This window comes from Palaemon carinicauda, chromosome 1 (assembly GCF_036898095.1).
Source record: "Palaemon carinicauda isolate YSFRI2023 chromosome 1, ASM3689809v2, whole genome shotgun sequence".
Classification (NCBI taxonomy): Eukaryota; Metazoa; Arthropoda; class Malacostraca; order Decapoda; family Palaemonidae; genus Palaemon; species Palaemon carinicauda.
In genome coordinates this window covers 74,134,937-74,160,308 of record NC_090725.1, presented here as the reverse complement: position 1 = coordinate 74,160,308, position 25,372 = coordinate 74,134,937, and the positions used below count along the sequence as shown (strand labels likewise).

Sequence of the window (25,372 nt, the reverse complement as noted above, 5' to 3'; positions counted from 1 at the left end):
CGTAGCAGGCGAGAGGCTGTGCCTCCTTGTTTGGAGTTAATAGGTCCCTTCCAAAGAGTTGTTGCTCATCAGCACCACGGAGTGACCTTTCAGAGTCTGAAAAGTGGACTATTGCTAGATGCGGTGCTTTCATCTCCAGGAAATTTATGAGAAAGGCCTTGTCCTCTTCTGACCATAGGACTGAGATTTGCTCCCTTCCTAGGAGAGTACACCACCCTTGGCTAGAAGTATCTGAGAACAAAAGGAACTGTGGGGAACGAGCTTGAAGTGTGGTTCCTGCTAACAGGTTCTCCTCTCTCAAGTCATCAATGGAGGTCTGTCACAACCTTCTTGGGCACTGACAGCCGTGTGGTCTGATGTCTGCGACCACTGGTTATTACTGTATATCATCATACATATACCAAGGCACTTCCCCCAATTTTGGGGGGTAGCCAACATCAAACAAATGAAAAAAAGGGGACCTTTCCCCTCTACATTCCTCCCCACCTGACAAGGGACTCAATCGAGTTCGGCTGGTATTGCTAGGTTGCCGCAGCCCACCCTCCCCCGTTATTAACCACAGATGAAGCTTCATAAGGCTGAATCCCCTACTGCTGCTACCTCCGTGGTCAGCCAAGGTGACCGGAGGAAGCAGCAGGGTCTACCGGAACTGCGTCACAATCGCTCGCCATTCATTCCTATTTCTAGCATGCTATCCTGCCTCTCTCACATCTATCCTCCTATCACCCGGAGCTTTCTTCACTCCATCCATCCACCCAAACCTTGGCCTTCCTCTTGTACTTCTCCCATCAACTCTTGCATTCATCACTTTCTTTAGCAGACAGCCATTTTCCATTCTCTCAACATGGCCAAACCACCTCAACACATTCATATCCACTCTAGCTGCTAACTCATTTTTTACACCCGTTCTCACCCTCACTACTTCGTTCCTAACCCTATCTACTCAAGATACACCAGCCATACTCCTTAGACATTTCATCTCAAACACATTCAATTTCTTTCTATCCGTCACTTTCATTCCCAACAACTCCAATCCATACATCACAGTTGGTACAATCACTTTCTCATACAGAACTCTTTACATTCATGCCCAATTCTCTATTCTTTACCACTCCCTTCACTGCCCCCAACACTTTGCAACCTTCATTCACTCACTGACATACATCTGCTTCCATTCCACATTTGCTGCAAAAACAGACCCCAAGTACTTAAACTGATCCACCTCCTCAGGTAACTCTCCATTCAACATGACATTCAACCTCGCACCATCTTCCCTTCTCATACATCTCATAACCTTACTCTTACCCACATTAACTCTCAACTTCCTTTTCTCATATACCCTTGCAAATTCTGTCACTAATCGGCCAAGCTTCTCTTCCGCGTCTGCAATCAGTAAAGTATCATCCGCAAACAACAACGGATTTACCTCCCTTTCATAATCATTCTCATCTACCAGTTTCAATCCTCGTCCAAGAACTCGAGCATTCACCTCACCCCTCCATCAACATACAAGTTAAACATCCATGGCGACATCACACATCCCTGTCTCAGCCCCACTCTCACCGGAAACCAATCGCTCACTTCATTCCCTATCCTAGTACACGCTTTACTACCTTTGTAGAAACTTTTCACTGCTTGCAACAACTTTCCACCAATTCCATAGAACCTCATCACATTCCACATTGCTTCCCTATCAACTCTATCATACGCTTTCTCCAGATCCATAAACGTAACATACACCTCCTTACCTTTTGCTAAATATTTCTCGCATATCTGCCTAACTGTAAAAATCTGATTCATACATCCCCTACCTCTGCTAAAACCACCCTCTATTTCTAAGATTGCATTCTCTGTTTTATTCTTAATCCTATTAATCAGTACTCTACCATACACTTTTCCAACCACACTCAACAAACTCATACTCCTTGAATTACAACACTCATGCACATCTCCCTTACCCTTATATAGTGGTACAATACATGCACAAACCCAATCTACTGGTACCATTTAAAACACAAAACACATATTAAACAATCTCACTGTATATAGTAATGATTATTTGAAGTGCGCTCTTCAGAAAAGAGGCAGGACAAATGCGTAATCAAGCCTTTTTTATAATAGCTTTTTTTTCTTTTCAGTAAAGGTGTATTTGCTCATATATAATTATGTATGCTTTCCTATATTCACTGATATTTAACTGAATTATGTGAATATTAAAAAACACTACTGTACTTTAAGGAATTAGAGAGTATATCCACAATTAATTAAATGCAAATGTTAAACCCATCAATGTTGAGAGCTAGCTTTACGCTATATAAGGAAAATTTTGCTATTTTCTTATGTTTTTCTTCCAGGGAAAAGCAGATCCTATTGATTCAGCCTTCCATCTTACATACAACATGGTTCTTAACCTGCTTCGAGTTGAACAGATTAACCCTGAATACATCCTGGAACGTTCCTTCTACCAATTTCAGAATTTCTCTGCTATTCCTGATTTATGTGATCGTAAGTTTGCTGATGATCTTTTTTATATATATATATATATATATATATATATATATATATATATATATATATATATATATATATATATATATTGAAAATAGGGATGTTTAATATCAAAGGGAAGAATATATTAGTATGGGTGTATTCTACAGTAATATAAATATGCATAACTTCACAAAGGCTGCACTGATGTTAACCCTTTTACCCCCAAAGGACGTACTGGGATGTTTCACAAAACTCATCCTTTTACCCCCATGGATGTACTGGTACATCCTTGCAAAATACTGCTATTTAAATTTTTTTTGCATATTTTTGATAATTTTTTGAGAAACTTCAGGCATTTTCCAAGAGAATGAGACCAACCTGACCTCTCTATGATGAAAATTAAGGCTGTTAGAGCAATTTAAAAAAAATATACTGCAAAATGTGCTTGAAAGAAAATAACCCCTGGGGGTTAAGGGTTGGAAATTTCCAAATAGCCTGGGGGTAAAAGGGTTAAAAGTTGTAAGCCAGTAGATTTAGTCATTTTTCTTCCTTTTCGTGCTACCTGATAGTTTACTATTATTTCATCCCACCTGCCACTAACTTGAAAAATTTTCTGTTTTAAGTTATTCCAGTTTTAATAAAGAAAAAAAAAAAGCTAGTAATATAAGAATCTGGAAATTTGATTTAGGGCAGGGCATGATATGCTAAACTATTCATCTTAACTTCTTTAGGTAGACTTTATCTTTCTTGGAAATATTTTATCATCTGTGTCTTTTTTAAATAAAAATAGTATACCCTCTTTTTATATTCATTTAGGTGTCGCAAAATCGGAGAAAGATTTGGAAAAATTACGTATACCAAGAGAATCGGAAGTAGAGAGCTATTACAAGATCAAGCAGACCATACATAATCTGAAAATGGAGCGTCATGCTTTCATGACAAGGCCAATATACATTATGCCTTTCTTGCAGCCTGGAAGACTTGTGTATGTAAGTATTCGTGTGATTTTCTTCCTGATGTATCACTACAGGATACCTCATGCATTTTACTTTGTGCTCTGTATGCCATATTGTTGGGTGGTACAAAAGATTTTTATCAACATCCATTTTACTATCAGATCCATTGCCTTCTGCTTATTCTTTTCTTTTGGTTTCCCCTTATCCAGCCATCCAACTATCTAGCAATGTCTATTATTGATTTTTAATATAATGCCTTGGTAAAGTTGAAATATTCCTTTTTTGTTAAGCATATTTTTTTTTCTTTTCATGCAAACCATCCATAGTTCCTGATATGTAATCATGTAATCCAAAGCCAAATTTTTGTTTTAGAACAGTTCAACTTGAAGGGTATTGTTATATTTACATATTTAACTTTGTTAACTGTATATCTTTATTTGTTTGTGTTCCTGCTCGTACCGCATACAAAACTTTTGTTCTTTAAAATAGGTATATGTCTTAAGTGTGCTGGATGGGCCATTGAATCATTACCAAGGAACTTATCCTTAGCTCCAACATGTACAGACATAGTGTTCTGCTACTCTTTTGACTCTTGGAACTCTATTCTTTTGTTTGTGATAAGATTTTATTTTATGAGCACTCTCGCTGTTAATGACGGAAGTGCACCGATAGGTAAGCATGTGGTGAAGTAGACTTTGTTTCTATGAGGATAAAAACCTTTGAATTCTCATGTGTTGTGTAGCTTTAGTGAAGGGGTGACTGTAAGCAAACACGCCCCCCTTGAATGGTTCTTGCTGATCCCATCAGAAAAAGGATGAACTCTTAGCTTAACTTTCCACTTTGTGGTAGTTTCTCTTCTTGGGAAATATATTCGATTTGGACAGTGTCACCCATACCTGCATGGCCAATAATGAACATTCGTCAGGCAGGCATACCTGACGGTTACAGTGTTCCCAGGTTAGTGACCTTTTTGTAGTGCAATGTAAGCGAGTGTTGACAAAACCCCAGTGTAGTGATTGATGTGGTGGAAGAAGCTCTTAAAGCTTTTTCCTTTGAGGGAGCGCAGTCATTATCTGTTGCCCAGACTATTACTCCTCTATGACGGCAAAGGAAAGGAGAGGAAGTGTGCTTTGTCTTCTCCTCGGCCAACTTATTTCTCCTCATCCTTTTTCTTTGTTGTAAGCTTCTTTGAGTAGACAGTGAAGAAGATCATCCTGTGGAAAGGCCTTCCTGTAAAAGTTCCTTGGGATTTTTAGCGAGTACTTTCTTCCTTAGGGGGAGAGTTATGGTATTCACCCGCATATTGATACCTTATGCTCCCATCTCTCCTGTTTGTGTATTAATATAGAAGGATTGTATCTTATCCTTGTTCACCGTTCTTTCCATCTCTGCCACCAACTGGTACTTCCAAGTTAGGTCAGCAAAGCTTGAAAGTAATGTGACAGCCACAATTATTTTGTCAGGTGTATATAAATGTCAAAACAAATACGGCACTGTACGGTAGGATGATAGAGGTTTTATTTACACCACCTCCTCATGCTGATACAGAGTTCATGCATCGATCAGTATCTTTGGGATCAGTTAGAAATTGTGAGACTGCTGTGACAACCACTGCTGACTTGTCGTTTGCTTGTAAACATTCTTACCTGGACCAATTTCCTGCTCTGTATGGTAGACCGATAGGGACTGGTGTGATAGTAGTCGCTGTTTGCACCGATACTATGTGAACGGTTCTTAAGGATGAGGGTAAGGATACCCTGTCGTGTAAAGCTATCCTTTTTATCTTCCTCTTTTCCAAGTCTTCTCAGAAGAAGTTTAGGGTGGCTTCAAGTGACCTCTACTCTCTTTTGATAGGGAATAGTTCCCCCTCTGTAGCGTATCCTGTGCAGCTCAGTGCACTTGTCTGTAGGTCCAGTATGGCTGCTCGCCTAGATGTACTAGCCAAAGGTGTACTGCTTTGTACAGGGCTGATCACTCTCACCAATGGCTGATTTGTCACATACCCACAGCCAATCTGTCTGACAGCAGATCAGTTCTGCCGATGGCAGATTATTCCCATGCTGATGTCTATTGGTCCTGTACTGATGCCTATTGGTTCTGTACTGATGTCTATTTTTCCTGTACTGATGCCTATTGGTTTCTCACTGATGCCTATTTGTCCTGTACCAACTGCCGATTAGTCCCATCTTGATGGCCGGTCCTTTTTGTACCAAGAGTACAAAACCAACTTCGATCAATTGGTGTTGTACCGATGGCCAATCGGTCCTGAACGGAGCTAACAACTCTAGCTAATGGCCAATCTCTTTTATACGGGGGTAACCACCTTTGACAACAGCAGATCGAGTCTTACATGGCCGATCACCCTTGCAGACAGCCAGTTGGTCTCGTAGGGCGTTGATACCCCTTACTGATTGATTCTGTGCGGGTTATATTAATTACCTGTGCCAATTACCTATCAGTTTCTTTTTGGTCTGATCCCCCATGTTGACTGCCAATTGATCAAGAGGTTGTGTGCCCCCCTTCACCTATTACCTGATGATGTAGTACAGTACTTCTTCAGTCCCCTTTCTTTATCAAGGTACTATGATACCTCTGAAAGAGGAGATTCTATTGCTCGGTACCAACCTGTGCACTAGTGTGTTGTGTATGAAGGTAAAGTGGTAAGTGACTGATCCCTAAACCTTGCTTCCGAGTACCAAACCTAGGCCCGAGCACTTGACCAGGCCCTTTAACCACAGGAAGAGTACATGATACTGTATTGTGCTTTCTGGTGCCATGAATAGTTTTCCAGAGATGGAAAAGACCATTCACTGCCAAAATTCATTGGCTTCCTTACCATTATTTTTTCCTGAATGCTTTTTTGAATTGTGCTTTCATATTCTACGGAGAGGAAAAAATTCCTAGAAGTGGTTGATGAGCACATGATCTGTAGCTTTGATGTACTATCGACATACTGATAGTCTATGACAGTTTTACTTATTCTCTGCAATGACCACCAACAGCTAATTCCTCCAGGAGGGTTTGGACCTTGCTCCACTCTGCCTTGCCCCTCCCAGGCTCAGTCCAGGATTGGTGTTAGGAGGAAGAAGGGGGATGTGGGCGTCGGTGGCGTATGTCTCCTGCTGTCAGTACCGGGATGCTTTACCTTGTACATTCTCTCTCTCCATCCCCCATCCAGACCTGTTGTAGACCTAACTTTCAAATTTCATCTCAGAATGGGTAACAGAGGTGGAACGATCATTGATTTTTGTGGTGGGAGTCTTGTACAACTTTCTTCATTCCTCCCTCCCTTAGTTCTTCACGAGTCATTGTGGGGACGGAGCATGAGTCCATACTCCTCCAGCTAAGCAGTTACTTTTCAGACTGCATTCACTTGGCTTCTCAGTAGTTGCCTAATAATCCCAGCTTCCTCATGGAAAGGAGACTATATGCATCTGGTGCAAAGTAATGCATTCAGCAAATGTCTTTAAGAGAGGTAGAATGACTGGCTCTTTTACCTCTTTCTTCTTCCCGTCTTCAAGGGGTGCAGCAGCCTTAACCTTAAGTTACTTGTTGGATATCTGATAGTACAGAGTTATGCAATGGATCACCTTTTTTGCAGACTATGTTTGCCTGGAAGCAGTGTTCCATCCTCCTGGAAAGGGGCTTGGGGTTGGATCTATATATAATCCAACATTTCTCTTGGTGTTTCTTGTTTGCCATTGCTTCCTTTACCATTACTGGTCTCCATGGTTAGTTGTTAGAAAGTGTGTGTAGTTACCATCTTCATTCCCACACATGACCAGGAAGGATGACATGTTCAAGAAAGAAAAGAACCTTCCAGTTTGGTTATAGAGGACTTCCTCCCACCAATGAGCTAGTCTCCCTATTTTAAAGGATGAAAAGCTTATATATGAGTAAGAACATTAATTTTTTAATGTGTATTTTTCCTAGGTATGCAGACACGAATCTTAAAGTTCAAGGACAAAAGTGGGTATTCTGTGATAGGTGGGTGGGCTGGCCTTCACTCTACAAAACCTATCATTATCCAACTACCATGTTAAAGGATTCAGTGGGTGTTCCATTGCTGCAGAAAACATATTTCAATTTTGAAGGACTCAGGTTTCTATGAGTAGGAAAAAAGTGGTTTTGGCAAAGGCAAAACCCATTTTTGGTAAGGTGGATATGATAGTTTAGAAGAAAGTGAGGGAGAGGAAGCAAACAAGTATTAATTGTTGGAAGATTATTCACGAGCATCACATATAATGGCCTAAGGCACCTTTTAACCCAATCTATGTGTAGAAGAAATGTTAAGAGCAATTGAAATTTTCAGTTAAGGGGCCAATCTGTGCATTTGCTTATATAAATGGGAAAGTGACTAGTATACTTTAAAAGTAAGTGTGAGAAAATTATATTCTGTGTAAAAGTTTGTTTAATATCTCTTGTACATTTTTAAGCAAGGTCTTTGTTATTAGATATCTAGGCCTAATTCCTTTTCACTGACCCCATCCGACAATATCATATCCATCATTCACAAGAACCTTCCTGTAAAATGCGAGAATGGGGAATCCAATATGACATAATTACCAAAGAATTATTCTCCCCTGGTCAAGGGCCAGTTTATCAACCTGCAAAGTGTGGACTCAAAGTGCATAAGTGAGACCCTCAAGTTCAGGTAGCATGCTATTGAAGTTGACATAGTACCTCCAATGCTGGAAATTGTATGGCTATAGGCATCACATCATCACCCAGAAGTATCACTACAGTTGGGGATAATGCTACCTACTTCCTAGCTTGTGCCAAGCCGCCATCTTCCTACTGAGAATAAGAATCGATTGTCTTGCTCCCCTGCACAAGGCTAGGGAGGATGGTCGTTGAGACCACACAGCACCTCCCCAAAAATGAGTCTTTCCATCATCAAAATTACTTTTTTGGGGGGGTTTATGTAGTATGTGGTCTGTAAGAACTAGTACCAGAGCAGTAACTGAATAGACTCATGCATCATCAAGTACAATAGTCTACAACCAAGCAAAAAACTTATACTGTACGACTATGTGTGTATAGAGAAGAAGAAAAGCTAACAAGTCTGACTGTCTTCTCATAAGCGATAACTCCGGAGATATACTGGATGCTTGTCATCATGCTTCTGTTGAAGGACCTGTGTAAAATGGTCCTTGCTCTCTCCGGATTCCCTTTGTAGGAGTGAAACGAGCCAATTACCATGTTGTACTGCTTAGATTTGTTTTAGGTAGTGTTGATTGAACACCCTATGCCCAGACCAACCAATAAAGCTCTGGATGTCTTGATATTGTATATTAGCAAAGAATGCTAGGGAAGAAGTAGTTTTTCTCACATCGTGGGCTTTAGGGATTGAGAGATGATTAGGTTTTTTTAATAATAGAGGTAATTAGAATATGGATAGCCCCTGTAGAAAGGAAGATGTGGTCTGGGCATTTTGGAACAGGGCCTACCAGAACTGCGTCACAATCGCTCGCCATTCATTCCTATTTTTAGCACGCTCTCTTGCCTCTGTCACATCCATCCTCCTATCACCCAGAGCTTTCTTCACTCCACCCATCTCAATGGAAATAAAACCAAGAATAAATCTCATTGGGAGAAGTTCAAATTCAATTCCAAGTCACGGTAACTTTTTGGGACTAATATTAGATTCCCACCTAAATTGGAAAGTGCATATATCTTATATCAAATCTGAATGTAATAATTCTGTCAACCTAATAAAGTGCTAAGAGAGCAACTTTACTAATGATCTCTAAAGCATTAGTCTTATCAAGAATAGATTATGGTTCAATATATGGATCAGGATCTGGATCTACTTTTGAAGTCTTTTGACTCAGTACACACTCAAGGCCTGGGTTGAGCCTTTAGATCTTGTCCAAATATGTCAGTTTTATGTGAGAGTGGGTAGTCACGTTTTTCCTTATATCAAGATTTTGTAGTAATGTAAAGTGCATTGGAGATCCTATCCATCAATTCTCCATCAAAGAAGCTCTTCAATCAGTGATGTGTTTATAAAAAAAATCATGAACTGTCATCCCAGATTAGTGTGAGTAGGCTATTATGATTTACAAACATCAGAATAAACCTTATTCAACCATCTCTTTTTCCCTCCACCTTGGATCATGAAGAAAACAAGAATATGCTCTGGTGTTTTATATTTATAAAAAAAGATATTATACTCTAGTCATCTTGGAACATATTCAATGGAAAGGACTTCCCTATACTGTATCTACCGATGGCTCTAAATCTTCAATGAGAGCAGGCTTTCCTGCAGTATCCTCAACACAAGTCAATTCTCTTTTTCTTAATAAAGCATTAGCATTTACATCCAAACTATCTAAAGAGATTTCACTAACAATTCACATTGTTAAAACAACTGAAGATAAGGGGAATCTTAAGATTTTCATTTGTTACGATTCAAGACTTGCCATTGAAGCCCTCAAAGGTTACATATGTAAGAACCAACAGGTATTACAAATTGAATAGCTCCTTAAATTCTGTTCTTAAGGGGTAACTTTAGAGTTGGAGTTGTGGTAATGAAAAATCAGATGCCATTTCTAAATCAGCAATAAATTTACCAGAAATTGGCATTAAAGGGTTATATAAACATCTTTAAAGTATTCTATAGTAACAAAGTGGCAAGGTATATGGAATAATAAATCTGAAAATAATAAGGATAATAAACAACTGTTTTTCTAAGAAAATAATGAGAACAGAAAGACAAAAAACCTAGTAATTTTAGCAAGATTGCATATTGGTCATACAAGATTGTCCCAGGACTTTTTTTTTAATGCATACATCTCATAAGATAACTTCAAAGTTTAGTGAGTCTGATATGATATTAAGTATAGGGCCTACCTTATCTGAATGCATATTGTTTAGAAGAAAATGTTTTAAGTTTTTTATTATTTTAATATTTTTAAGAAGCATAAGATTAATAGATAAAATTGATATTTATTTATCATAGGTTTTTATCTCATTTGTTTATTTATCCTTTAAATTTAACATCTATTATATTTCATCCCTCCCTAATTTATTCTGGCCAGCTCTTTAAGAGTCAAGATTGACTTATAGGGCTGGTTAATCTCTTCAATTTAGATAATGATTATGAATAATGTATTCAATTTCACATCAATAATTTTGTCCATATATAGTCAAAATTATTTATATTAACTTTTTATTGGAAAGAGAAACTTTAACAAACTATAATGATTGTTTGTTTTAAATTTTTGAATGTTTTATATGAATATAAGAATGCAGAAGTTATAAGCCTAATTAATTTTGTGCTGTAATTTTATTAAGGTGAGATAGGAATTCTAAAGCCAAGTGAATATATTATCGATATGATTTTACTGAAAATGAGGGTACATATTTTTATAACATAATAACTATATCCTTTTTCTTTAGATAAAGAATAATGAAGATGACTTTGGTTGGGGAGTGGTTCTAACTTACAAAAAGAAAGAGGATAAGAAAAATCCATTGGAAGCTCCTGTTGTAAGCGTAGATGCCATCCTTCGAGTTTCAGAGGCCTCAGCTGCCAAAAAGGTAAGACAAGTATCTTTTGGGCCTCCATGAAGGACTAAGTGTTTATTAGAAAAATGAACATTTATTTTTTATTTATCATACCTTTAAAAGTAGTCTCAATTGTTTTAATACCAGTAAATCTCTTAATATTAGTAAGGAAAATAAGTTCTGATAGTATAAAGAAAAGTTTAGCTAATACCCATACAGTATCAGTAAAATCTGCTAATGCCAAGAAATTTTTGGAAAGAACATAAAATAACAAAAATTGCATGACATTACTTGGCAGAACTAAAGCCAAGCCTATTAGGCCAAAAATATTGTCTAATTTATACGAAAGATTTAGATTTTTTAAAGGCTATTGCACCATCAACAATTCCCACTGAGACATCAACAACACTCATTGGCTGACTTCATCAAAAGACTAGGATCAGATTCTGTATTCCTACCCAAACATCTCTTCTGGCACTTGCATCTTAACCCTTTTACCCCCAAAGGACGTACTGGTACGTTTCACAAAACCCATCCCCTTACCCCCATGGACATACCGGTACGTCCTTGCTAAAAAATGCTATAAAAATGTTTTTTTTTTTTTTTCATATTTTTGATATTTTATTTGAAAAAATTCAGGCATTTTCCAAGAGAATGAGACCAACCTGACCTCTCTATGACCAAAATTAAGGCTGTCAGAGCAATTTAAAAAAAATATACTGCAAAATGTGCTGGGAAAAAAATAACCCCTTGGGGGTTAAGGGTTGGAAATTTCCAAAGAGCCTGGGGGTAAAAGGGTTAATCTCTTGGCCTATCTTTGTAGATTTAAGTTGATAAGTCACTTACTATCTTTGAGAATTATATAATGATGGCTGCAAAAGGTCAAGTTAACAACCTTTGTCAAGGAATAGAACACACTAAGTAATTGCTGACTGTGGTTTGAAAAATTGCTTGTCTGCATTTGAGATATTTTGTATGTAAACAACTAACGGAGACATTCCTGTGTCCTTTTAAAGAAAAAAACAAGAAATAAAGAGGTACATATGAAAACAAGGCATGACTAAGATCAATGAGAATCCCAATATATTATATATGGTACTTACTAGGTCGGTGTTGTCCTCTACTGTGTGATTTAGACATAGCAAGTGAGTGGCAGTATAGAGATTCTCTTTAGTGGGGTTATGCAACAGCAAAAGAGGGATAATTGTATTTTCTATTTTTATTCTGATGTCTGCAACTGATAGTATTTAATCTTCAAATATAAGTATGGTAATAACAGTTGTTCCAATACCTAATACAAATCCTTTCGCTCTTTTCATGTAAAGATATATTTCGGCAAAAGCTGAAACTAGCCATAAAAATTTTAGCAAGGCATAACAAACCCGCTGCTAATTAGCTCACACACACACACACACACACACACACACACACACACACACACACACACACACACACTTACCGGTGAATGACGACACTTTATATTGGTTGCAGTTAACCCATTACATAAAGTGGCAGTTTACTTCAGTTCTTTCCTTTTTTCAGAGAGTGATCATCCACCCAGTGGGAGCGATTCGGTAGACAATGGAAGAAGTCTCGTTTCCTTCACGTTGTGAGGCTGAACTAGTAAAACGATGACCGACTAACCTATGGACAATCTAAGGTGCTGACACTATAGCTATTCCCTAGCATAGCAACGGCACCCACCATTGTTGGAATCGTTGCCACTTGCAGCAACTTCTGCCTTCCCTGGGGCTTTCGGGTCTATCTGCTTAGGAATAGCTTTTGGAGGTACTACAGTTAAGGTCACATCGGGAGTGCTCACTTACCTCCCCAGGGTTGACCCACCACGGTCTTCCCCTTCGAGACTGCGCTGGATGACCTACCAGAGCTTCTCATCCCCTCAGCTATAGCTACCTCTGCAACTGCTTATTCACCCTTTGTTCATGCAGCTCCAACGTACGAATGGTAGCATTTGAAGACTGGTGCTCCTTGGAGTTAGCAATCGGGGGATCCTTTCAAGGTGACCCTACCCTTCACATCTGCTCTTTCTTTCGTTCATGGAGCTCTGGCGCATGAACATGAGCAGTTGCAGTCTGGTACTCCTTGGAGTCACTCCAGGAGGGTGATTCTTTTTATGTGTACCCAGAAGCTGACTATGGTCAGACTTCTAAGCTTGGTGACTACGCGGCACACCCTCAACCTGAGCTCGCTTAGCGTATGAAGCATCGAGCTTCTCTTCCCAGTGTTGAGCACCTCTCTCATCCGCAAGCGAGGCCCTCCTCACCTATGTGGTTGCCCCCTCCAGGGTTTCGGAACGAGTGCTTGATTCGTCGGGCCTCGTTCCAGCTCTTTAGAGTTTTTTACCCTTTGGAGCACCAGATGGTGATGCCTACTGACTGCAAGCCACCTCTCCCATCTCTCTCCCTGGGTACAACGAGTCGTGAGTGATAACCTTCAGGGTTATTGCTGCAGGTAATGATGCCTGCCGCCTCTCCCAGCATGCCCCCAGAGTACAATGAGTCTTTTGAGCTATAACCGTACTGGGTTATTGCTGCAGACGGTGATGCCTACCTCTAACCATCAGACATAACAACAAAACTCATGAGTTTTTAGGGCAGGTATTTCGGGACTTCTGCCTCAGGCTCCCTCCCTTTACTGGAAAGAGCCGGCCTTTCCTGCTGTGCGTCAGAGCAAAAAAAAACTTTTCAGTCTGGCTTGCCACCGTATAAGCTTTGTGCCTCCTTGTATGAGTATGCTAGACTACCTACCAACCTCCTGTAAGAGTGCTGACAAGTGTTTGTGTTTCTTTTTATGCAACTAATGTGCATGGACTCACAGACCCTATTTATAAGAGATACTCCGCCCAGAGAATAGCAAGGTGGATGGGTGAGCTCTTCTCACTGACAAGGGTCTGAATGAGTGCTGAGTGTTAGCGAGCTCATCACGCTAAAGTAGGCCTGAGCAAAAAGCTAGGTTTCATGCGGCTTTGGTGCATGATTGCACAGCTCCCATTCATATGAGAGAGCAAACCCAGACTCTGAGCATTAGCGAGGTGTGTAGGCAAGCTCCTCGCATTGATGGTATTTTGCTCGATTGCTGAGTTTTGGCCAGCTCCTCTAACCTATTCATGAGAGAGAGTCCACCCAGACACTTTGCGAGGTGTGCGGGCAAGCTTATCGCTGGCGAGGTTCTATGCAACCATAGTTGTTCGCCAACACCCCCTTAGTGAAGTTCTGACATGAGTTACTTCAACTGCTCATGTTAGCTTTCCTTTACGACCACCATGTGTCACTACCTACGGTAATACAACAAGGCTCGTAAAACAGAATCCTTCAGGATTATTGCCGCAGATGGGGATGCCTGCTGACCGCTTTTGACTGCCGCCTCCCACTATTGTGCGTGCTCCTAGGGCACAATAAAGTCTCATTAGAAATAATTCTTCGAGGTTTGTTGCCTCGGACTTCTCCCTATAGGCTAGAGAACTCTTTGGAGCACTCATATGGTGTTGGCCTCCAACCTCTTGTGGTCTCTGCTTCACCCCTTCATGGCCTTAGGGCACAACAAGTCTTGTGAGACATAACCTTTCGAGCTTATTGTCTCAAGCCCCTTTTCTGGGCAGGATAGAGTCAGCTTGTGCATAACATTTATGAGTGATATCAGATAAGTGTTCTCTTACAGGTGCCCTTATCCTGCCAAGCTCCTACTGCTGACGTAGGTCTTATTGCATCGCTAGCTGCATGCACTTCTCGTCTGCGCACGCACACTCACGAACATGTTTGCAATGCTATAGCTCATGAACGATCAATTCCTATTGAGCGATAATATGTTTCGTTGCACACACATTATTTCTGCAAGTGACCTTATGAGCTACCTCGGGGGAACTCTCACATAGAAACGTGTTCACGATGCTTAAGCTTGTGTACAAGTACTTACCCTTAGTCAGGGAAGTTGCTTTTTAACACCTACGCATGTGGTCGAGGAAGCCACTACTGCCTACAAAGGCTCTTCTCTTTGCCTGTTGCATGAGCTACCCTTGCTGGCGCATGCATGCCCGTGAGGAGTAGCAAGGGTCACTTAACATCACACAGAACCTACTGATGGTCCATCGTTAAGGACGCTCTTGGTTTCAGCCATTTGATGCTGGGAGCCAAACAAATTGAACCTGTTCCAATACATCATTAGCTCTCTTTCTCAGTTGATGGTTGTATCCCTTTGGGAAAGTGAGATTATTCATGAACCTCCCTACCTTCCTGTAGCTAAACATAGGTAGTCGGCCCTCATGTGGGGGTCCTTCTTCATCCTCATCAGATCGGAGAGATCCGAGATATATTTGCCTCTAGTGATTTGCCTCTTTAGTGATACCTCTTGATATGAAAGCTTCTCCTTACGAAATTTTCACGCTAAGAAAGGAGTTGCGAAGATTTTTCCGACACTGCAAAAAATGTTTCATGTCAAGAAAAGAGATTGCCAACCAGGCTGAAAATAAAATAGTCGCCCATTAAAAATATGAGACCAGTTGAAGAAAACAGGTTTTTTATATAATAAAAAACATGACTCTATAGTAAAGGTAACTATGATAATAGTACAATGCATATGGTACTCTATGTTTTGTATATGTAAGGTATTGTATTGTATGTATTGTATTATTTTCTATTTATTATTGCATTATGGTCTAGTAACTACTTAATTTACAGGTATTAACAGTTAGGATAGGTATATTGAATGATTCAAATGTATTTGGCTGTACAGTATTTAATTGTAGTTATACTGTAGCTTATAAAATTTAATGTGACGTTTTTGTAGGATTTGGAACGATTAGGCGATTTACATGTAAAACGTGACTCATGATATAAAATTTTCATGAAACGAAAGCCACTTCAGAACGAATTAATTTCACGTTGTGAGGCATTACTGTCTTCTACGGGATAACCGTCATCAGGGAGAAGGAGGTCTCGTTTGCAAACATTTATCAATGTTCTCCAATCGAGTTTGGTTGCAGCGAACCATTTGGCCCACACCTAGATCTAACACTTGCCCTGTGGTAAGATCGACGGAAAATATACCTTTTATAGTGGTAAATTTTCTGTGATTCTTGTTCCGTAGCCGGACTTATACGCACAACTACCTGTCTGACAAATGTGATTGAAGATGTGTCTCAATCTTGTCTTTAGGAATAGTTGCTTGACAGTGATCAAGTAGGGAGGTTCACTGTAATGCCGTTATCCACTAGAGATAAGTGGTTACGCTGGTGTTTTCTGGTCTGTACGAGGACATACACGACCAGCTTCCATTGTAGGGAAGTTATTTGAAGTTCACAGTTTCATTATCTCTTTAACGAGAGAGTTGCTTGCAACCAATGGCATGACTTGACAGCAATTCACTTGTTTACTTGTTGAGAAAGAGAGAGAGAGATATGTAGTAATGTAGGTGGAGTTAGTATGTAGTAATGTAGGTGGAGTTAGGCTTTTTTTATGGTTCATTTAAGGGAAGTAAAGTAATAGTCAAACATTTGTAATATTGACAACTTAACAGTTTGAATTCTCAACGATGCCAGATGTCAAGAATTTTACTGTAACTAATTTTGATGGGTTCACATAATTATTGCCAGATTAAAGGTGCTGGACTATCCTTTGCCAGTGTGTATCTGTACCATTATAAGTTATTTGATAATGGTAGAGTGAATATGGAGGAAATGTAGATTTGCATTCAAAATTTATTTCAAAATAAAGTTTACAACAGAAATATAACATATTCATTAGACTGTATACTAATTTTGATGGGTTTTGTCCCAGTGAAACCTTTTTATAATAATATACATATGTAATGAAATAGACTTTCATGCAAATGCACTTTAATTAAGAAATAATTTGAAAAGCTGGGATGATATTTTTTAAAGGAAAAGAACTACTGGATCTAAATTTTCACCTGAAAAACAGTACTATGACAAATTTTTACTGAATTTATTTTGTTTTCTCAACCTCTCTTCTCTAATATACATTTTATGTAAAAAGATATACTAGCACAATCTAGTTTTAATTCAATTCTGAATCTTTGAGGTTTTTCTAGCGAAAATTTTCAATTTCACTAACCGTATAACCTAGTACAGTATTAGGTTTGTTTAAGTAAGATGTAACTCTATTCGTTGTTAGTTAGTTTTTTTTAATATTTTGCTTGTTATCTAATGATTGCCTAATGAAATATTTGGGAAAAAATTTTTAAAGAACAAAAATTGCTTTTAAATATCTATACATATACCAAAGGCACTTCCCCCAAGTTTGGGGGGTAGCCGACAACAACAAGAAACAAAACAAAAAGGGGACCTCTACTCTCTACGTTCCTCCAGCCTAACCAGGGACTCAGCCGAGTTCAGCTGGTACTGCTAGGGTGCCACAGCCCAACCTCCCACATTTCCACCACAGATGAAGCTTCATACTGCTGAGTCCCCTACTGCTGCTACCTCCGCGGTCATCTAAGGCACCGGAGGAAGCAGCAGGGCCTACCGGAACTGCGTCACAATCGCTCGCCATTCATTCCTATTTCTAGCACGCTCTCTTGCCTCTCTCACATCTATCCTCCTATCACCCAGAGCTTTCGTCACACCATCCATCCACCCAAACCTTGGCCTTCCTCTTGTACTTCTCCCATCAACTCTTGCATTCATCACCTTCTTTAGCAGACAGCCATTTTCCATTCTCTCAACATGGCCAAACCACCTCAACACATTCATATCCACTCTAGCCGCTAACTCATTTCTTACACCCGTTCTCACCCTCACCACTTCGTTCCTAACCCTATCTACTCGAGACACACCAGCCATACTCCTCAGACACTTCATCTCAAACACATTCAATTTCTGTCTCTCCATCACTTTCATTCCCCACAACTCCGATCCATACATCACAGTTGGTACAATCACTTTCTCATATAGAACTCTCTTTACATTCATGCCCAATCCTCTATTTTTTACTACTCCCTTAACTGCCCCCAACATTTTGCAACCTTCATTCACTCTCTGACGTACATCTGCTTCCACTCCACCATTTGCTGCAACAACAGACCCCAAGTACTTAAACTGATCCACCTCCTCAAGTAACTCTCCATTCAACATGACATTCAACCTTGCACCACCTTCCCTTCTCGTACATCTCATAACCTTACTCTTACCCACATTAACTCTCAACTTCCTTCTCTCACACACCCTTCCAAATTCTGTCACTAGTCGGTCAAGCTTCTCTTCTGTGTCTGCTACCAGTACAGTATCATCCGCAAACAACAACTGATTTACCTCCCATTCATGATCATTCTCGCCTACCAGTTTTAATCCTCGTCCAAGCACTCTAGCATTCACCTCTCTCACCACTCCATCAACATACAAGTTAAACAACCACGGCGACATCACACATCCCTGTCTCAGCCCCACTCTCACCGGAAACCAATCGCTCACCTCATTTCCTATTCTAACACATGCTTTACTACCTGTGTAGAAACTTTTCACTGCTTGCAACAACCTTCCACCAACTCCATATAACCTCATCACATTCCACATTGCTTCCCTATCAACTCTATCATATGCTTTCTCCAGATCCATAAACGCAACATACACCTCCTTACCTTTTGCTAAATATTTCTCGCATATCTGCCTAACTGTAAAAATCTGATTCATACAACCCCTACCTCTTCTAAAACCACCCTGTACTTCCAAGATTGCATTCTCTGTTTTATCCTTAATCCTATTAATCAGTATTCTACCATACACTTTTCCAACTACACTCAACAAACTAATACCTCTTGAATTACAACACTCATGCACATCTCCCTTACCCTTATATAGTGGTACAATACATGCACAGACCCAATCTACTGGTACCATTGACAACACAAAACACACATTAAACAATCTCACCAACCATTCAAGTACAGTCACACCCCCTTCCTTCAACATCTCAGCTTTCACACCATCCATACCCGATGCTTTTCCTACTCTCGTTTCATCTAGTGCTCTCCTCACTTCCTCTATTGTAATCTCTCTCTCATTGTCATCTCCCATCACTGGCACCTCAACACCTGGAACCGCAATTATATCTGCCTCCCTATCATCCTCAACATTCAGCAAACTTTCAAAATATTCCGGCCACCTTTTCCTTGCCTCCTCTCCTTTTAACAACCTTCCATTTCCATCTTTCACTGTCTCTTCAATTCTTGCGCCGGCCTTCCTTACTCTCTTCACTTCTTTCCAAAACTTCTTCTTATTCTCTTCATATGACTGACCCAGTCCCTGACCCCACCTCAGGTCAGCTGCCCTCTTTGCCTCACGTACCTTGCTCTTTACTTCCACCTTTTGCTCTCTATATTTTTCATACTTCTCTATACTATTACTCTGCAGCCATTCTTCAAAAGCCCTCTTTTTCTCTTCCACTTTTACCTTCACTCCTTCATTCCACCATTCACTGCCCTTCCTCATGCTGCCTCCAACAACCTTCTTGCCACATACATCACTTGCAATCCCAACAAAATTTTATATTTTAAATATCTATAGATGATATAATCACCTACCCCTTTTGAAAGTTTTTCCTTTAAACTTTCTAAGGATTATAAGTGCACAACTATTTGCCAATAAATTAAAACTCTAAAATTATCATAATATTCTACATGAGTCTTTCACTTTAATTTCTGTTGATATCACCATGTATAAATGTTAATCAAAAGCAGACAAATGTAATAACCATCTTATTTTAGGTTAGTCCTCACATTCCTTACTTAACCCTTTTACCCCCAAAGGACGTACTGGTACGTTTCACTAAAGCCATCCCTTTACCCCCATGGACGTACCGGTACGTCCTTGCAAAAAAATGCTATAAAAAATCTTTTTTTCATATTTTTTATAATTTTTTGAGACAATTCAGGCATTTTCCAAGAGAATGAGACCAACCTGACCTCTCTATGACAAAAATTAAGGCTGTTAGAGCAATTTGAAAAAAATATACTGCAAAATGTGCTGGGAAAAAAATAACCCCCTGGGGTTTAAGGGTTGGAAATTTCCAAATAGCCTGGGGGTTAAAGGGTTAACCAAAACCAGAGGAAATGATGGTATTAGTTGTAAAAAAATGTATATCGTATATTGTATTATTCATGCAAGTATTATTTTAGGTCACATCAGAATTGAAGCCTCCGCAGCCAGGGGAAAAAAGTGAACCTGTTGTGATGTCTGTTTTATTAAAACTGGTTCAGGATATTTCTGCTGTAAGATTAAAGCTGCCTGAGGACTTGAAGTCACTCGACCAGAGAGTGATGGTTATGAAGATGGTTCAGGTAATGTTCAAGTTCCACCATAATTGTCATTCTTATTAAATCTATTTATCTACAATAGACTAAATTAAATTTTTTTCTTTTCAAATGAAGGATATAGACTTTTCTGTGTAAATACAGTACCTTACTTTATTTTTATCCTAGTTGAATATAGTACACTCTATTAATTATTATTATTATTACTATCCAGGGTTGTATTAATTATTATTATTATTATTACTATCCAAGCTACAACCCTAGTTGGAAAAGCAAGATGCTATAAGCCCAGGGGCTCCAACAGGGAAAAATAGCCCAGTGAGGAAAGGAAATAAGGAAATAAATAAATGAAGAGAACAAATTAACAATAAATCATTCTAAAATAAGTAACAACGTCAAAACAGACATGTCACATATAAACTATTAACAACATCAAAAACAAATATGTCATAAATAAACTTTAAAAAGATTGTTGATTCTGTCTTTTTACAGGAGGCTTTACGACGTGTTCCGGAAGACCAGTTCCTTTTGGATCCAGTTAAAAATATGAAGATTAAGGATGAAGTTTTTGTTGATATTTGTGATAATCTAGAAAAATTTAATGCTCGATTAGTTTCGCATAAGCTGCACAATGATCCCCAATGTGATGAGTTATATGCCCTATATGAACAAAAGATGGAGGTAAGGACACCACCTTTGTAATTTACCTGTAAGTACTTACAGCAACATTTATATATTAACCCTTTTACCCCCAAAGGACGTACTGGTACGTTTCACAAAAGCCCTCCCTTTACCCCCATGGACGTACCGGTACGTCCTCGCAAAAAAAATGCTTTAAAATTTTTTTTCCCATAATTTTGATAATTTTTTGAGAAAATTCAGGCATTTTCCAAGAGAATGAGACCAACCTGACCTCTCTATGACAAAAATTAAGGCTGTTAGAGCAATTTAAAAAAAAAATACACTGCAAAATGTGCTGGGAAAAAAATAACCCCCTGGAAATTTCCAAATAGCCTGGGGGTAAAAGGGTTAAAGCCCATTAATCTTGAAAGGCCTTATTCAACATTAAAGGACTCTCCAGTCACACCTGTCATTTGTAAAAAGTGCACACATACTCTACCTAGCCAGTGCCATCCAGTTCTGTTCTCATAACTCTATTATAATATGTAAATAATATACACATCAATTAATATATTTACATTCATACAAGTACCATCATACAAATGTATATAAAAGTAGTTATATATCTTATCTGATTTTCACAGTATTTATATATATACATTCTCACCTAAAGAAAAATTTAGTCTGTTGTAGGGTTAAAGAGATATGAAAAGGGGAAAAAGCGATAAACAGTGTGCACACTTTATGCTTGGCTCAGATAACGGTGTTCATCATTATCCATACTAAAGACAGCATTGTCCAATATGTGACTGAAAATTCTCCGTCATCAAAAAATTCTACTATAAACGTATAGAGAGGCATAATCTAGGATGAAATGGAATGCTTATTATTCTTTTGGAGAGAAAGACGGATGCATGAATAAATTTCTATAGCCCAAATGCTTATTCAATTGAAGCCCAAGGCATTGTTTGGTGATGTGTGAAAAGCATCCAGGTGCAAAGGACGCTTCCTTTGCTTCGAGTCATGGATGGTTTAATCGGTTCAAGAAGCGCTTTAGTTAGCACAATATTGAAATTCATGGAGAAAGCTGTTTCTGCCATGGAATTTCCCAAATATATGAATAATATCATAATTGAAAAGCCAATTCCTCTGGAACTCATGTCAACAACATAGGATTATTTTGGAATTGGATGCCCGACATTCATTTATTTCTAAAGAAGAAACGACTATGTTAGGAAAGATAGGCTAATGCTAATGTTAAGGGTTAACGTTACTGGCAATTTTAAGCTAAAGTTATGTTAGTCTACCACGTCCTCAATCCTCGGGTCCTCGAGAACATCTCTAAGTCCACTCTTCCTGAGATTTAGATGGCTAATCAGAAGTCAGGGGTCACCCTGGCCATTTTTAGAGAGGGGTTCAATACCTCCAGTCAAGGAGTGTTGCAGGGTTAAGAAAATTCCTTTCAAGGCTGTGATGTTTCCTGATAATGTCCCCGGACATCCCACTCATCTAAATAACATGGATCCGAATATTAAAGTTGTTTTCTTCCCACACAACACCATCTCTTATGCAACCCGGGGACCAAGGCATTGTAGCGACATGAAAACATTACTATTTCCTGCGTACCTTAACACCAGGCAGTTGATGCTACTATGGCAGAGGACGGGATGAATGTTCTTAAATTTGGAAGGGTTACAATATTTATCAAGCAGTGTTAAACATAAGTGCTTCTTAGATCCGAGTGACTTAAACAGCCATGTACTGTATGGTGTTAGGAAAAAGCTGAGCCCAGCGTTTAAAGGTTTTGAAGAACCATTAAAGTATTAAAATTATTAATTTTAGTTTAGAAATTGTTACTAAGCCAACTTTAATGGCACAATAACTTTGAACACAAAGCCTAAGCAACAGGTTATGATTATCAAATAAATACCTACTTAAGGCCAACCTATACTGATGCAGAGCCAGTGGCCTTATGAACGCTTTTAAACGTGTTAACACAGCGAAGGAAACTAAGGTAATGGAAGAATCTGTTGCACGTCTTTTACTATATTCTTAAAAATCTCCCGTATAACTCTATTGCAAACCTAGCACAGTAGGCTATAAACAAAATTCAGAAGAATACTCAATGACCTTTGAGCAAAAGCTGCCAGAAATTTCAATAATGTGCAGTAAATACCAAACAAGTTCATTGTAATATCGAACTTACTTTGAGTTTGATTAAGAATATTCAGTCTTCCTATTGGCAAGGTTCATACAGCTAAAGATGATACCAGAAATGGTGTATTATATAACAAAAAATTAGGGCAGTGCAAGAAAGTCACCTGTTTACTTTTGTCTACCATTGACTAGCCCGTTAGGGCAGATATACCTCTTGCCTTTAGTGAAAACAAAGTAACAGGGGTTATACATATTTACTGGTATGAAGAAACTCCTATTATTAAAAGCATATAATTTGTTTGAATTTGAAGACACCACTCTTTTACCATAAAGATTTGGAAACTTTACACTAGAAGATCAAAACTGAAGTATGGTAAGAAATACCGCAACTCCTGGACATCAAGGGTCTATCTGGAGTAGTGGTGCTTCTCTGTATCAAAATTTAGATCTATTCAAAGGCCAGCTCAGATCTTTGCCTTTTTTTTAAACTTTAATTGCAGAAGCTGTCACTTCTCAAAGCATGGAACATTGAATATTGGTTAAGATTAGTGGATTATTGAATTTATGGAGCTTTCAAAGTATTTCCAGTATTACAATGTATATAATGTGGAGATAATGATCATACTGTATACAGGAGGATATGTTTCTGTTATATACTGCATATGTATTATGCCATTTTTGCTTGGAATTTAAATCTCTATTTTTCATATCCAGATAGGGCTTGGAACCAAATCTCAGTTAGTCAAAGGTGCACTCGGTTCAAATAAGATGTTTTGTAGTTTTCCTCAGCATCATGTTCCCGACTTTTTCCTCAGCTGCATGTTCCCAGCCTATATAGCAATTTGGTTTATGTAAGGGTCCATACCCTCAAAACAGTTTTCTTGCTTGCCTTGGCCTCCTCCAAATGGGTTAGCAAACTTCAAGGTCTCTCCTTTGGTGTTGCTCATACTGAGCTTGTAGTCAAAACCCAGAATCTGTTAGTTCTTCATTCTAGATTTACTTTTTAGATCGAGAATCTTGGACAAGTTACTGATGACCCTGATCAACTGCTTTTGTGTCCTTTGAGGGCCCGGAGACATTATCTGAAACATACACAAGCAACTCAACTTCACCTGCAGCATCTATTTGTCAGCACTGGAGGAGTTAAGGTGTCTAAGAATACAACTTCTTGTTGTTTGAGGAAGGTTATTAACCATACCCTTTCGTCACCCTTATCTTCTGCTCTAGGTATAGCTCAGGTTACAGCTCATGATGTCAAAGGTGTAAACACGACCCTGGCATTCCGTAAGAATCTCTCTGTGGGGAAGGTACTCCTGGCAGGCATCTGGAAACGGCAGACCACGTTCGCCGCACATTACGTGTGGGAATTGATTCAAAGTACTGTAGACTCCTCTACTAGGACCTGTAGTGACTGCATAGCAGGTGGTATAGCAGCCTCTGCTCCTCTCACAGGACATTTAGCATCGGATCAAGTATGGAGGTTATGTGTTAGATTGGATTGAAAAGGGAAGATTGATTGGCCCTCGCCTTTCCTTTTTATCTTTCCCTCTTTTGGGGCACAGTATCAGAAACCCTGTTAGCTAGAATCAATTTGTATGCAGGTAAGGCCCACTTAATTTGTATCCTTTCTATTATATGCTTTAGAAGTACAGTGAACCCTCCTTATTTACGAGGGTTAGGTAATGGAGACAGGCAGGAAAAACGAGAATCCGTGAATACTTGCGGCCCCAAGGGTGGGTTAATTCCTAACCTAACAACTCATTGCCCATTGTCTTCGCTCGGTCGAATAGTACACTAAGTAACCCACTGTACTATCTGATAGTTTTTACTTGGTTTTTTTCACAGTATAATTATTGTATTATGCTACAAACACATTTCAGTAGGTGTACAGTACATGTACACTCATTTACGTAAGACTGCGGTTCACATAATACTAGTCATCGCCACACTTATAGGTAAATAATGTACTGTGACAACAAACACTGTTGTTCATATCTAATATTATACTCACTTATACTGTAGTGCATATTACTGTGATATATGTACAGTACTATTACTAAAGTGCAGCTTAATAAGCAAAGGTAACACTTGTAAGTGTTCGCTGTTGTCAGTGGATTGACTTGCGCCATTCAAATTCACCGTACACGTAGCCTATATCTACATTACTATTGTAAGATACGGTACATTGTATACAGTACTGTACAGTAGATAATATAGCAATAACACTAGAGTATTACAAAATGAATACACTAACAAAATAAAAATTAAAAGAAAAAGTAACAGTACAACACCACGTATAAAGTTTTGTGCAGTAAGTCTGAAGCATGATGCAACTCTGAGCCGTTGATTGTTTG

General features: G+C 39.0%; 1 protein-coding gene across 1 annotated transcript in view; it reads left to right on the top strand.

Annotated features, from left to right (window-relative positions):
• Mtr4 (exosome RNA helicase Mtr4) overlaps positions 1-25,372 on the top strand; it is a 110,069-nt gene that overhangs the window by 68,355 nt on the left and 16,342 nt on the right. Inside the window, exons 8-12 of the mRNA XM_068382147.1 lie at positions 2,355-2,505; positions 3,307-3,479; positions 10,851-10,991; positions 20,106-20,267; positions 20,733-20,921. Coding sequence (XP_068238248.1) covers positions 2,355-2,505; positions 3,307-3,479; positions 10,851-10,991; positions 20,106-20,267; positions 20,733-20,921 — 816 coding nt within the window. The remainder of the gene's footprint in view (positions 1-2,354; positions 2,506-3,306; positions 3,480-10,850; positions 10,992-20,105; positions 20,268-20,732; positions 20,922-25,372) is intronic.